The sequence below is a fragment of the Cololabis saira genome, chromosome 3 (assembly GCF_033807715.1).
Source record: "Cololabis saira isolate AMF1-May2022 chromosome 3, fColSai1.1, whole genome shotgun sequence".
In the NCBI taxonomy this organism is placed as follows: Eukaryota; Metazoa; Chordata; class Actinopteri; order Beloniformes; family Belonidae; genus Cololabis; species Cololabis saira.
In genome coordinates, this window is record NC_084589.1 from 24,545,955 (window position 1) to 24,561,202 (window position 15,248).

General features: G+C 39.1%; 1 protein-coding gene across 1 annotated transcript; it reads left to right on the top strand.

Annotated features, from left to right (window-relative positions):
* Positions 1-431: 431 nt before the first annotated feature.
* On the top strand, positions 432-9,672 carry LOC133430685 (metalloreductase STEAP4-like). Its single transcript, XM_061716746.1, has 10 exons — positions 432-666; positions 780-887; positions 2,175-2,245; positions 2,421-2,505; positions 4,389-4,667; positions 4,757-4,851; positions 4,955-5,108; positions 5,233-5,397; positions 8,981-9,233; positions 9,351-9,672. The coding sequence occupies exons 1-9, from the start codon at positions 493-495 to the stop codon at positions 9,221-9,223; spliced, it is 1,374 nt and encodes a 457-aa protein (XP_061572730.1). The 5' UTR covers positions 432-492; the 3' UTR covers positions 9,224-9,233; positions 9,351-9,672.
* The last annotated feature ends 5,576 nt before the right edge of the window (positions 9,673-15,248 follow it).

Consider the following 15,248-nt stretch of genomic DNA (forward strand, 5'->3'; position numbering starts at 1 on the left):
TTTCACTTTTTTCCTGTGAAATGAGAAAGTCAGATTCTGGCTGCATTAGAAACATAAAACCGTCTCTGTTTCTAAAAAAATGATAAAACGCTTGAAAATGTGGATCTTGGGTTAATAGTATGACTGCAAAGTGAGGAGAATTACCCCATGCTGATAATTTACAGTTTAACATCTCGCAGTCCCAGTTTATATCTGTTCATCAGATGTTACTATTTAAAAAAAATGACTCATAGTGGCATATTAGCAAAGACATGATTATGTTTGCACTATCCAACACATGCTCGGAAGTGTTGATTACAAGTGTCATAAACAAATACACCACTCACACACACACATGGGCACACACACATCATGATTGTTACATCAGATACGTCATGGACAAAAAGGGAGAGGCAGAGTGAAGGTCAGTTTCCACAGCAATATAACTAACGGCAGGAATAACAGACCAAACATGACTGACAACTAGCACATCAGAGAAGATAGTAGAACAGCATGTCAATGGAAACTCTGGATATGGAAGCTCTCCCCGAACTAGAGCCGCTGTGCATATTTGGGACTGGGGACCTAGGGCGCTCTCTGGGCATGCGTCTGCTTCAGTCTGGCTTCAGAGTGGTGTATGGAAGCCGCAGACCTCAAAGCTGTGGTCTTTTGCCTCTAGGAGCTCAGGTACAACACTTATAGCATCACTCTAAAATCATAGGGCTTTTAAAAAATGTTTTAAGGCATACAAATACAGATGTATCAGTGTGTCTTAATGTGGTGTATGTGGTTTTGTGCAGGTGATGACCCATGCGGAAGCAACTCAGGCTGCCAGTTTGATCTTCATTTGTGTTCACAGAGAACACTATGACTTCTTGGAGACGATGGCACCTCATCTTAAAGGAAAGGTACATAGACAGTTTATGTGGAATGTTAAATAGACACAACAGATTTCTCTATTTTTCATTCATTAGAGTTGTAAAGTTACCTGGGAGCATAATACAGCTTTGTGAGTTCTGGAACACACGTGCAATGGTTCAAACAGTATATAATTGAATTAATCATTGCTTAAGTTACTTTTTCTCTTGTACCTGCCTACCAATCAGAAGTAGTCCCAAAAAATATTACTGGAGTAACAATGATGCCAAATACTCACATCATCTGAAGGGACATAAAAAGGACAATTAAATATTATGTTACTAAAGTAGTCTGTTGTTGATGAAATTATCTTAATGAAATTAATGATTCCTGACTATTTTCAAGACCTTTCAAAATAACATTGTGACAGTGCGTTATTGCCCTCCTCATAAGGCAAAACATAACAATGATTTCCATGATTCAATGGGTTTCTTTTGCTGTATTTAACATTTTTTAATTGATTTTGAGATTCCCTTTTTTTTTAAATTCAGGACTTAGAACACAAGTTGAAACAAGTCTAACAGATGTTACAGATTATTCTCCAGCTGCTGCTTACTGGCAGCTTGTGTGTGTGTGTGTGTGTGTGTGTGTGTGTGTGTGTGTGTGTGTGTGTGTGTGTGTGTGTGTGTGTGTGTGTGTGTGTGTGTGTGTGTGTGTGTGTGTGTGTGTGTGTGTGTGTGTGTGTGTGTGTGTGTGTGTGTGTGTGTGTGTGTGTGTGTAAAATTTACAAATAGTCTTATTAATAAATGTGGCTAGTATGATGTATGAACACAAATGCAAAATAATTTCCGTTGTGCCAGAGTTGTGTAAACGTAAGAACTGTTTTAATTTCCTTTGGAAAAGGAAAGAAAGAAAAAAAAATACAAAGAAGTTACAAAGTTGTGCTGCCAAGTTGCCATGGTATCCCACAGCTGACCGTGGATAACTGAAATAAATTTCAGATACCAACACAAAACATGTTACATTATCCTAGTATGGAGACTTATCTTCATTGAAAAAGGTTTATATACAAATTAAAAAAATTAAAATCAAGTATGAATACCGCGTGTCTCCCCGTGCTTGCGGCAGGAAGGGCATCTGGCGTAAAACTGCACCAAATCGGTGTGCGTACTATGATCTGCTGTGGCAACCCCTCCAAGAGGGACTAAGCCTAAATGGATGATGAAAAAAAGTATAAATACAAAAGTATATACATTTTATTTAGAAAAAATAGCAGCTATACATTAAACTAATTCCTTTATTTCTGTTCTTGATCAATAATGATTGGTGATTTTAAGGTGCTGGTGGACCTCAGTAACAACCTGAAGAAAAACATGTACCCAGAAGCCAATGCAGCCTACTTGCAGAGGTAACAGACTCCTGTGAAAGTTTGATTGTAAATCGCAAATATGCTGTGCCTTAACGTCCAAAGGCAGGTTGGTCTGCTGGGTCTCTTAATTTATCAAAGATGAAATATATATCTTCTCACTACCAAGGTTATTTGTAAATAGAAGCAAGTGAAATCCATGTTGTGCTTTCTCCAGGCTGGTTCCCAAAGCTGCTGTGGTGAAAGGCCTTAACACGCTGTCCGCCTGGGCCCTGCAGAATGGACTCCTAGCTGGAAAGCAGGTGAGAGAAGTGGAAAAAGTAAGCAATCCATTAGACAATATCAGTGAGATCAAGGTAAAACAGAGCCAGAAAGCTTCCAAGCATTAGAGAAGACTTTGGTTGACAAGAGAGAAGATGTGAAAACAAAGCAGTAGCAGGAGGGGAGATTACCAACTTGATCCTTTCACGATGAGAAACATTTGACAAGAAACCAGGAAAAAATAACTACTTTGTTCATTTTATTTTATGCTGAGAAGCATAAGTGGGAATCGCTTCACCATTCAAAATACAAATTGTAGGAAAGGATTTTATTTCATTTGTCATGATGCTGGTTATTGATTTTGCCCTCTTCTATAAAAAAAGCAAGAAAAAAACGAGGACAGTGTTTGTAAAAATCCATGAACAAACACACTTTATGATGCTGCAAAGTTGAAAGACCTGTGTTTATTGCAGCGTTCGTTTCACTGCTACAAAGAGAAACACAAACATGCTGGAACCTCTGGAGACCAAACCTGAATCTGCCTCAAATCCTCCTCAACACAAACAAGCCCTCATAGATGCACATGCAGACACAGACACACTTACACACACTCACCCCACTGCAGTGCTCTATTTCTTTAAAAACAGGTAAAGAACAGGGGTGGTATCTTTGTCTTAGATTTTTTATTTTTTTCCCTGTGTATGTGTAATTACAGTATACTTTCACACACAGGCTTGGCAGTGTGTACTATTCCCTGGCCAGCAATTTGATTAGATCCACAGCAGGGCTGTGGCTTTACCACATTTACATTCAGATGGAGATTTAGCCTGTCGGCTGTCCCATGCTGTTACTGGTGCGGTAATGTAGGGGGACATGGCTGGCTGCCCGGTCCACTTATACACACCTGGGGAAAACTGCTCAATCCCACCGATTCCCCTATATGCCTGTCAAACTGCTCTCCAACGCTCTCCAGCTCTCATCTTTCACAAACAACTTAATCGTCTTATCACAGAGCTGTGAGTGTGGTAATAAGCTTCAGCACGCCGAGATCAAGAAATGGGATTACATACTGAGCATATGTAGCTATATTGGGTGGGCTTGTGTCTTTACATAGTAAAACAAGCCAAGGGTTTCATCTAAAAAATTACCGGTACAACACCAGGAGATTTAAAGAAAAAGAAAAAGGAAAGGTTATTCTAGAAAAACATAGCAGTCATGCCCTAGATATCCATAACAGGTCTGCTAATTCATCTAATAATGGTCTAAAGCATTTTTCAGTCAATAAACAGCTTATGTGGATGCAGAAATAGAATAATTTTGACATCATAAGGCATCTTTAATGAAAGGGTGCATGTATTTATTTTTTTTAAATCTGCCCTTTAAACTAAATAACAAAAGTAAAACAGAAGAATATCGAAGCTTGTTCTTTTATCAGAATGTACCTGAACAACCACGACTGATGCTGCTGATGTGAATACGTCTTTTGAAAATGCCATAATCTCATTGTGAAGTCGATTAGACAATACATGTTGACTCATCCATCCATCCATTTTCTATACCCGTTTTGTCCTGTATTCAGCACGGTGGCATTTTGATACCGCCCAACCAATAAAGCATCATAAGCTTTTTTTTTTTTTTTATTGTGCTGAAACCCTACATCTAGTAACTTGTTTTTATGGGATAATCATTTACGCTCCAAATAAATTAGGGGGGGGGGGGCAAACAAAAAAACCCCAACAAAAGTACAAATGTGAGAATTTACACTTCTTATAGAAAATTTGGATTTAAGGCTGAGTGACAAAGATAATGTGTTGAAGTCTGAAAATAATGACTTTAGTAAGCCATTTCATGTTTTTTTGCATTTATATGGAATTAAATATTTCTGGTGCAGCATATTTTGAACATAATCAATACCATTCTGCAGGTGTACCTGTGTGGGGACCATGCCGAAGCAAAGCAGGCAGTTGCACAGATTGCAACCAAACTGGGCCTCACCGTTCTGGATAAAGGCTCTCTGTCAGCAGCTCGAGAGCTGGAGGACTTCCCCCTCCAACTGTTCCCAGAGTTTAGGCTGCCTCTGTTGATAGCTGTAAGCCTCTTGGCCTTCTTCTTCTTCTACTTGCTCATTAGAGATGTCATCTATGCATTTGTCGAAAAGGGGAATGAAATCTCCTACCGAATCATGGTGTCCCTGGCCAACAAGGTAAAGGTTTGGCCCTCGAGTTTATTCTCTTACGTATTGTGCTTTCTGTTCTCATGTGGTCTGTTTATTTTTTTTCTTTCAAATTGAAGGTGTTTCCAATTGTGGCACTCGTTATGCTGTCTCTCTGTTACCTGCCTGGTGCTATTGCTGCTTTTCTTCAGCTCTACAGAGGAACCAAATACAGGTTGGAGAGTGAAACAGGACAAAAAAACCAAAGTTGGATATTTACAGTTTGCTTTGCTATTGTATGTGCAATCAATGATTGTGTGTGTGTGTCTGTCTTTCAGTCGTTTCCCTTACTGGCTGGACCGCTGGATGCTGTGCAGGAAGCAGATGGGCCTTCTTGCGCTTGGCTTTGCTTTTCTACATGTCATCTACACATTAATCATTCCTCTTCGCTATACTTTCTGGAATGCACTTGTCTCTGATGCAGTGAATAAGGTATAACAAGTTGGTCCATGTCAGCTTCCTTGTTTCTGCAAGTTTGTACAATTAAGGACATAAAGATAGAAATAATATAAATATAAATGCCTTTTCTATTCATTCTCTCTCTCTCTTTCTTTAGATGAAGAATAATGAAACCACAGAATTCAGTAAAACTGAAGCTTGGGCCACGGACTCATTTTTCGCTCTGGGAATCCTGGGCTTCTTCCTTTTTGTGCTGCTAGGACTAACATCCCTGCCCTCTGTTGGAGGCTCCCTCAGCTGGAGAGAATTCAACTTTGTTCAGGTCAGAGCTCTGTTGGTCCTTTGTGTGACTTTGGATCAGGTGTGGGCGTGTGTGTGAGTTCACCTTTAAGCTCACATACATTATCAGTCATATGCCACCAGTAAAAATGTGTTGTGGAGCCTTTGTGGTAATTAATGTTTGAGGTTTCCGTGTATTTTTATCAGAGTTGTTAAACTGTTCTAGAAGCAGTACGTCACCGGCACTCCCAGGAGATCACCAGGGAACCAAGATAACTAACTGCCTAACACAGACACACGGAGTGAAACCCTAGCAAACTTTTGCTGGGGACTTTAAATGTTAAGTTATTCATTAAATAGAATTATTATACCTGCTATTATTCTCAGCAATAGAGTCGTTAATACAGGTCACAAACCCATTTGTGTAAAGGTCAAGTCCACAGGTAGACCTCAGATGGGGAATGGGACTCTGAGAAACAGGACTGGGTCAAGATCATTTTTATGATCTGGTGAGAATAGTTCTGAAAAACAGGTCTTTTATAGGAATTTTTCTTTTTGAATGACATTCTTATGCATGCATTTTATAAAATGTATTATTATTACCGTATATGTATTTTATTCAGCTGTATTAATATACGATAACTGTCATTTGGTTGCAAACTGGTTAAACAAGATCCTTAATTATCATCAGGAGCCTTTTATTAGCATCACATTAATATGAATGTTGCTTTATTGTGATACTTACACTTAATGTAATCCACAATGGATGTGGAAATCTGCAACAGTATACTAGAAATGTAAATGAAAGCACATTATCCAAGTAATTATCAATAACTGAGCCCCAAGGGACACTCGTGTGCTACAAAACCAATTATCTAGATCTCTGTGATGCAATTTGTATTTTTAGCTCATTTATCTTCACATCAGGAAAAAAACAAAAAACAAAAACAAGAGAAGTCTAGAAATGTTAGCTCTAGTGAGTGATTTCTTTGGTTCAGGGAAGTTACAGTAAATTTGAGTTAAAAAAATATTCTTTCTGTGTGGAGTTTGCATGTTCTCCCCTTGTTCCCTTGGGTAGCTAATGTGAGCTACCCTCACAAAAACATGCACACAGTCCTGGGCTATACACAGGGGTGCACACAAGCCGGTACTTTAGGGCCAGTCTACTGCACGTTTTAGATGTTTCTCTGCCTCAACACAACCCTAATAGACAAGGCTGTGTCGCCAACAGAGTTGTGTAAACCTTGATGACATGTTGATGACGACCAGTGATTAGAATCAGGTGTGTTGAAGACAGGGAAACATCTAAAACATGCAGTAGACTAGCCCTTGACTAGCCACCGGCTGCACTACCAGCTGCGCCTGCTGTTTTGATCCTGTAGACCTCCCTGAGCTGACTTCAGTCGTCTATAGAGCTAAATCATCCACGTGATTCCCATCCCTCCCGACTACTCAAAAAGGTTTTTTCTCTTATTGGTATGTCAATACTGGATCATATCAACTTATTCCTAAGCTTAGGATATATGCCACATGTTTTTAAAGTTACAGTAATTAAACCTTTACTTAAAAAACTTTCTCTTGACCCAGACATCTTAGCTAATTGGGAACCAATTTCCATTTGTATCTGAAAATCTGGAAAAGGTAATTGCAAGCCAGTTATGTGATCATTTGTATAGAAATGTTTTCAGTCGGGCTCAGAATGCATCATAGCATAGAAACAGCACTGGTTCGAGTAACAAATGACTTTCTTATGGCCTCAGATAAAGGATTACTGTTCATACTGGTTCTACTGGACCTCACTGCTGCTTTTGACACTGTAGATCACAGCGTTTTACTGCACAGGTTAAAGCATGTTGTTGGGATTAAAGGGACAGCTCTAGGTTGGTTTAAATCATATCTATCTAGGAAGAGACCTGAGCTCAGTGCAGGGCTCTCCCGAGCTTGGTAGAGGGGAGAATGTCCAGGACTGTCACTTAGGTAGAGCACTGGGTAATGAAAATGGGGAAAAAATCGGGGATTGAAAAAAAAAAAAAATCATATCAATCCTATAATTTCCAGTTATTTTTTGCTTCAAAATTCCAATAAAACAGGTTATTATTTTTGGTCCCAAGCATCTTAGGAAAGGATGAGATGATGCCGCGATGGCCTCCACTGCTACCGTGCGAAACCTTGATATTATTTTCAAACAGGATTTGTCGTTTAAACAGCATATTAATCAGGTTTGTAAAACAGCGTTTTTCCATCTCCGTAATATTGCAAAGATTAGGAACATCCTCTCCTGGAGTGAAACTAATTTGCGCATTTGTATCTTCTAGGCTAGATTACTGTAATGTATTATTAGCAGGATGTCCAAGTAATTCTCTGGCTCCAGCTGATCCAAAATGCAGCAGTGCTAGTGCTGACAGGAATCAACAGAGACCACCTCTCTCCACTGTTAGCCTCACTACATTGGCTCCCCGTAAAACTCCTAATCTAATTCAACATTTTATTACTTGCGTTTAAAGCCCGAAACGGCCTAGCTCCGCGATATTTGCAGGACCTAATAGTACCTTGTGTTCCTAACAGAGCTCTCCGTTCTCAGTGCAGGTTTACTCGTAGTTCCTATAGTATCCAAATGTAGATTTGGAGGACTGGCGTTCTGCTATCAAGCACCATTACTATGGAACCAACTTCCCATTTGGATTAAGGAGGCTGACACCACATCCACCTTTAAAAGCAAACTTTCTGTTTAGTAAAGCCTATAGTTATTGTAAACTGTAAAGTCTGTTAGGGCCAGTAGTCATAGCTGCAGCTATAGGACAAGACTAAAACAGTTCTTCTTAAAGATAGCTTTGTTGTAGATATGCTGCTTTATGCCTACGCTGCAGGGGGAAACCAACATGATCCACTGGGTGGTGCCCCTCACCCCTCCTTCTCTTTTCTTTCTTCAGATCAACCCTCAGTTATTAATTAGAAGTATCCCATCACGAAAATTGTTCCCAACTGTTCTTGTAGTTTGTTGTGCTGGTCTGCCCCCTTCTTTTCTATTCTGTGTGTTAGCAGGCCAGAGTTTCAGGAGCTGCATGCTGCCCTGCAGTCCCGCCCTCTGACCACCTCAGTGTCTGCTGTCTACATCTGTATATACAGTCATCCCAGTAGTGCACCAGCTAGCCATTGTGCCAGTGTCTCCTTTTCTCTGTTTTTCATTCTCTCTGTCTGTTCTCACTTTTCCTGCTCTGCGCAGCTGGCCTTTGGCAGAAAGGGTCCCCCCTTATAAGCCGGGTCCTGCACAAGGTTTCTTCCCTCCTAAAGGTTTCCTTGCCTCTGTTTGGCTTAAGGTTTTCCGCACACTAGGGGTGTTTTTACTTGTTTATGTAATAATTGCTCGGGAGTCATGCTCTGGGTCTCTGGAAAGAGCCTAGAAGCAACTTCTGTTGTAATAGACGCGATATAAATAAAATTGAATTGAACTGAATTGAATGTTGCCTCTGGAGAGCAACTTTGATTTTATAAGCAGAATCTTTGCTGAACACACAAATGAAAATGAATACACATAAGAAAGTGACATAATTCATTTAAGTGTCTTATTATTCTTTTGGTATTTACATTTTATATAAAGGTAATATATTTATTCTTTTATTTTTCAGTCTAAGCTGGGCTATCTGACTCTGTTGGTGTGCACGACCCATGGCTACCTTTATGGCTGGAATAAATTTCTTCTTCCGGCTACCTACAAATGGTACACCCCCCCAGCGTTCATGCTCTGTCTGATTGTGCCTTCGGTGGTGCTGGTGCTCAAACTGATCATCCTCCTGCCCTGCGTGGACCGCACCCTCACTCGGATACGACAAGGTTGGGAAAGGAACCAGCCAAAAGAGGAGACGGGTTGAATCAAGCACGGTAAAGAACTTACAGTATTTACAAAAAATACCTTGTTGTAAAACTGCCATTATTTACTGTAAATAGAATAATATATTAGTAAATGCTTTTAACATGCTTTATTCTCTGTTTCTCAAGGACAACTGATAATTGCATTTCTACCAGAAAACATTGCAATTTACAATTTAATCCAGTTAACATTTTTATTTGCATACTTTTCACATAGTTGCTATCAAATAGCTGTTATTGATTCCGAATGCAATATATTGTTTTGTTTTCTTTTCCACTGAAATAGATAATACATAATTTTAAACTATACTTTGCTTTAAAAGGCAAATATTGGCTTTTAAAATTCATTCATACAGCATGACATAGAACTTGTTGTTGTCGAGTTGTCAGAGCCTGAAATGAGTTTCCTTTTTTTTTTTTAAACAATTTCAGAATAAACCTTTTATCCATACACATGTGCACATGTATTCTATGCAGTGGAGTTAAAAGCAATCACAACAAAGTCCAGAAATATTAAAACACCTGTCTAATCAGGCACCATGAAGACAGCTATATGAAGCACCAAAACTATATACAAGGAGAAACTGAAGATTTTGACCTATGGTAGAAATCTGTTGTAAACAATATAAGAGAGCTTTGCTGTCTAACGGCAACAAAAAGACATAAGAGAATGATTTATATTCCCATAGTTGGGAAGACTCATCATGCCTAACCTAAAAAAGGTCAGTTTCTACTTTTGCTCAGCAGCTTTACTGTCTTTTGAGTTCTTTCAAGATAACAGACATTTGGATCTGCAAAACAGCATGACTTACAAGCCATTGAATATATAGTAGAAGGTATACAGGTCTTTGGAAAGGTTGGACGTTCTCTAAGACTGGAAGACCTAATTTCCCAGAACAAAGTTTATATCATATAACTATATCAAATTTAAAAAGTAAGTTAGCAGTTAACTCATCCAAGTTTTCTTGTTCTACTCTACAGTATGAGTTAGACGTTTGGGAACACCAACTGCCTCAAAATGAATTGGTCAGTGTTGCCAGGTGTTGTCAAGTTTCACATTATTATACCATAAAGTACTACCCCGTTTCTATTTGGGTAAATAACTGCTAACACTTTTTGACTCAAAAAAGAAAGTAAAGGGACTTGGAATAAAAATGGCCATAATAGGAATTTGACACAGTGGAATTGGTCTGTTTTTCAGCTGGTGAATCAAATTATGGCAAACGGTATAAAACACTCAGTGTGGTTACATGCACATCTAAATCAAGCTATTGGCAACAATCTAGCAAAGGTTTAAACTGGAGGTTCAGAAGAATCCAAGTATACATGCACGAGAAGACAATCGATTATTTAGTGAGGTGCGTTTGACTCCGCGACGCTAGGTGGCGCCACACGCACTTTCGCGTTGCATTCTTCCGGTACAATTCAATCAATCAAACTTTATTTATAAAGCACTTTTCATACATTATATGTAGCACAAAGAGCTTTACAATTTTGCAAATTGTACAATTTAAAAAGTTAAAACAGGGCCCAAAACCCCCCACCCCTCACACAAACCCCACTACTCCACATACACACTACATCATAATAATAAAAAAAGGAGTAGCACAGATGGACCAGAGAGGAAACACCACCTTACAGAGCCATCTGCATCGGGAAGGGAACGCCAGCCCAGCTGTTCCACCCGTCAACAGGGGACGCCTCCACCCCAGGAGGGGCAAAGAGGTCCGGCTTGATTCTCCCACTGGAAGCAAGCCAGAGCATGGTGGACCCCCATGAAGGCCCATCGCAGCCAGAGCCAGTTGACGCCCCTGATGCAGAGGGCTCCCACTTCATCCCACAATTAGTAAACAAGCGCGAAGGAGGACAACAACATGCAAATTAATGGACACTAACGATGCAGCAGCTCTGTGAATTTTGAACATACTAAGCCTGATCATGTTGCAGGTAAGATGCGCACAAAGTCTCCCCCTTGTTTATCTGTTACCGTGTTGTTGTGATGCCGTGAATTTTATTATTCTCTCTCCTGGCTTGTCACTTCCGGGGGGGGGGTTGCGTATACATGCCAAAATAACTCAGATTAGGACCGAATTATCTGGCACTAAAAGCTTGATCTCAAGAGCTTCAGTTCGGCCCGGCTAAGGTGTATACATGGCTTTTAAAAATTTGAAATCGGTCGGATTAAGGCAACAATTTGACTTACTGTTAGTGCATGTAAATGTACTGACTGATCCATCTGAAACCTTCTTCAGCACATATATATCTTTTTTTGAATGAATCTCTGTGTAAAGGCCATGTCTCAAAAATACAGCCACACATGGGCTGTATTTTGCCATCTATGGTGTCATAGAGAGCCAGTTTTAGAAAAAGGCTATTAGGTGTACCAGGAGTAGCTACTAAAGTGGCAGCCGGTATAATCACATTCATCTTTTCTTTCTGTCCTCTGGTCACAGCGAAGATGATAATTCATTGAAGTAGCACTGTAGATAAGTCAGAAAGGACAGATATAGACACTTAAAACAACTATGTCAGAAGACACCGTCGTCTGGCTTTCAAGAAGGATGACATTTATGCTCTGCATCAAGCAAAATAAACAACTAAAGACGATGCTGAAATGACTAATATTGCATTAAAAACTGCTGAACATATATAATTAAAAAAAAATAAAAATAATAAATAAATACTTAAAAAGAATTATCTTGATTGAAAATCACTGAATAAACGGGGAAATCTAATCAAAGAAAATCAACAGGAGAATTTATGACAACCTTACTAGTAAAGTTTGTAGAAGTATAGGGGCTTACATAATAATCTCCTGAGAAAAGTTTACTTATTTTTTTTAAGTAGATCAAGCACAATATATGTATCAGTGTGTTTTAGTTAGAATTCTCAAATTTCTCCAAATAAATGTACTTTTAGTGTGAGGAAAAGTTGGCGAACCACTACTTAGTGGATGCATTTCGTGTTTTTTCTTTCAAGCCCTATCATTGAACAAACATATTTTAGTTTTTTGTTTGTTTTTTAGATATCTCACATAATACTGTTTTCTGAGTGAGGTCAGGATTTGCAGAATGACTGAAACTGATCATTTTCGCTGTTGCAGTGCTAGAAGCTCGTGAGTCTGAACAGCGAAGGGAAAGTAAACCGTGGGTGTGTTCGTGTGGACTTTAGTGCAAAGGTCATGGATACAGTGAATAAACCTGGCAACAATGTTCCCATGTATTTATGCCCTTTATCAAGCTGACAAAATAACTAAATGAATAAATACAACAATTAAAAGAATGTGACACACACAATAAAAGGAATCAATTTTACTAATAAGACACCAAGGTAGTATAAATTGTAAGCAACTATGGAGTCAAAAGTAGTTCGGCTATAGTGTCCTTAGCTTTTCTGTTTCCTGAAAGCCAAATGTTTCCGACAGACACTACACTTTACCACACTTTCCACATACACATTTATAGACACAAACATATACTGATAAACATGCATCTATTGATGGTGAGTGACTGAAAGATGAGATAATCAATAGTGTTATTCCAGTACCGGGTAAAGAGCACAGTATTAACTGTAAAAAGGCCTCCAACTGTGTTATTTGTTGTTACAGTACATTATGGCGTTTACCCATATACTATACTTTAGGTCTGATTTAAGTCTGATATGCAGAGAAGAGTTTGAGGTGTTGACTTTGTTTACAGTAAACATTGAAAAAGAACCATTGATTACATGATGCACTTAAAACATGTGTGCCAGAGTTGCAACAGGAGTTAAGCAAAGTCTTGGGCCATTACCTTTGCCCACCAGCAAGCCTCTGGGAGTTCAACCAATTAGAAAGGTCTTGAGCAAAATCTGCTCATTTCAGGAAGATCCTCTCCCTCTGATTCACAATCCATCCCTGTCATTCTGAAATAATTAAAGGGTTCTGGAGTTATGCTATTTGCAAAGCTATAAAAGATGGTTGAAAATGAGAGTAATCTGTTAACTCTGAGGACTGAGAAGCTTTTGCCAGATGAAACACATGAGTCACTTCAGTGGTTTTCAATAGGAATTTTACATAAAGTTTGCTTTATTTAGTTAATGAGGGGTTTTTTTTTGCTTGGCAATGTAGTCACACTTTTAGGATGCAAGAAATTCTTTATCCACTGAAAAGGAAAGATCTCCATCTTCAGTGTCTCTTTTTTTAGCATTAAAACCATATTTTCTTTCTTTACCAACTGTGTTGAAAAACAGGCTGAAATCCATTGCTTTGATAAACATAGACCATTACCATTTTCCACTTTCCCTTCAAGTTATTCAATTGTATCCCTCAGGTCGCTCCCTTTTCAGGGTGTTATTGATTCCTCTATTTCTGACACAAATGCTTGACCCCTCAAACCCATCTCCCTCTCAAGGGCATGCATATTAGCAGCACTTGGGTGCCCATGCTTCTTCTATGTCCACATATGCACATATACAATGAAATAGATCAGGTCAGGTTAAACTAATTATACTGTGTTTCCAAATGTACAATCAATGCCCATGCATACAGCGATGTATGCATGGCAGTGATGAAACAAGGAATATGAAGGTAAGTAGGAGCTTTTCTTGCACAAGAAAGACAAGGGTAGCAAAGCGAGTTGGCATTGACGTAATCTCTGCAGCCGCATGGCTAATACGTTGTTATAATCACCATCCAATTTACAGGTGTATAGCACCTGGCTGCCATAAATATACAATTATGTCCTGGCACTAGCTGAGTAGGCAGTAAAGGTCAGACCAACTAGGCATTTAGAAGAGGAGGGAAACTCTATAACAATGAGTGAAACAGAGGAGAATGGCTTGGAGAAATCAGTTTGTCCAATACTAATGATCCAGGGATAGAAGGAGAAGGAGAGGAAGATGGAGTAGCTGTCACTATGACTGAGTATGCTGCTAAATGAGAAATTTGCCTTCCCTTTTATGCCCACAGCTGAACGTTTAGTCAAACATGCTGTTATCTTGCATCTAAAATCATTATCTGCACTCACAATCTGTAATCCCTTACACTCTGCCGCATTCTGTTATTCTGCCATTATCAAAGAACTGCTGTTAATTTTAGCCTATTTCCTGCTTTGGGCTGTGTGTGTGTGTGTGTGTGTGTGTGTGTGTGTGTGTGTGTGTGTGTGTGTGTGTGTGTGTGTGTGTGTGTGTGTGTGTGTGTGTGTGTGTGTGTGTGTGTGTGTGTGTGTGTGTGTGTGTGTGTGTGTGTGTGTGTGTGTGTGTGTGTGTGTGTGTGAGAGATATCAATTTATTACATTATAAAACCCTATAAAAAGTGTATATATTACTTTCGGAAGGAATTAAAATGTGGTCATATAGGTGTGCTGTGAAACAAACTCACATCACCTGATTTGCTGTCATGTTTATTTTAAACTCCTAGACAGTCCTAAGTTCACAGGAGCTTCACGTGGGAATTTTATTGATAGTCTGATATCATATCTTATATTGATAGCCAAACTTTGGCCAGAATGGGTTTTTGTGCAACACTGATGTATGACAAAATCTTTCTGAGACAAAGTCATCAGTAAGATATAACAAACTGATTGCAAATATATTTTGTGAAACTCAAACACAAATTATATGTGTATTTGGTAAGTAAAAAAAAATACATTAAAAAAGATTTAATATAATCCAGAAACAGTGTAAGGGTGCAATCACAGTAGGCAATCCGAGCACAGACATGATAGTCCCCTAAAGCCTGATTCATTTGATTAGGTTTGAGGGCTCCGTTCCGATTCCTGGTCTCTCAGTTAACAACACAGCAGTGTAATCCAGAAATCCAAAGATGTGAGAGGGCTTTAACTGACAAGCTTGGCCAGCCATCCTAATTTTTTTCCTATTCCATACAACAAATTATTCTGGTCCCTTTGGATTCAACTTTTATTTCAACGAAGCGGTACGGCAGACACAAAAGAAAAGTCTTCTGTTCACCGCTGCATAGGCTGATTGGCTGTGTGACTAATCAGAGAAAAGCATGGGATGTAGGCAGTACTGATGTCAAATCAGATC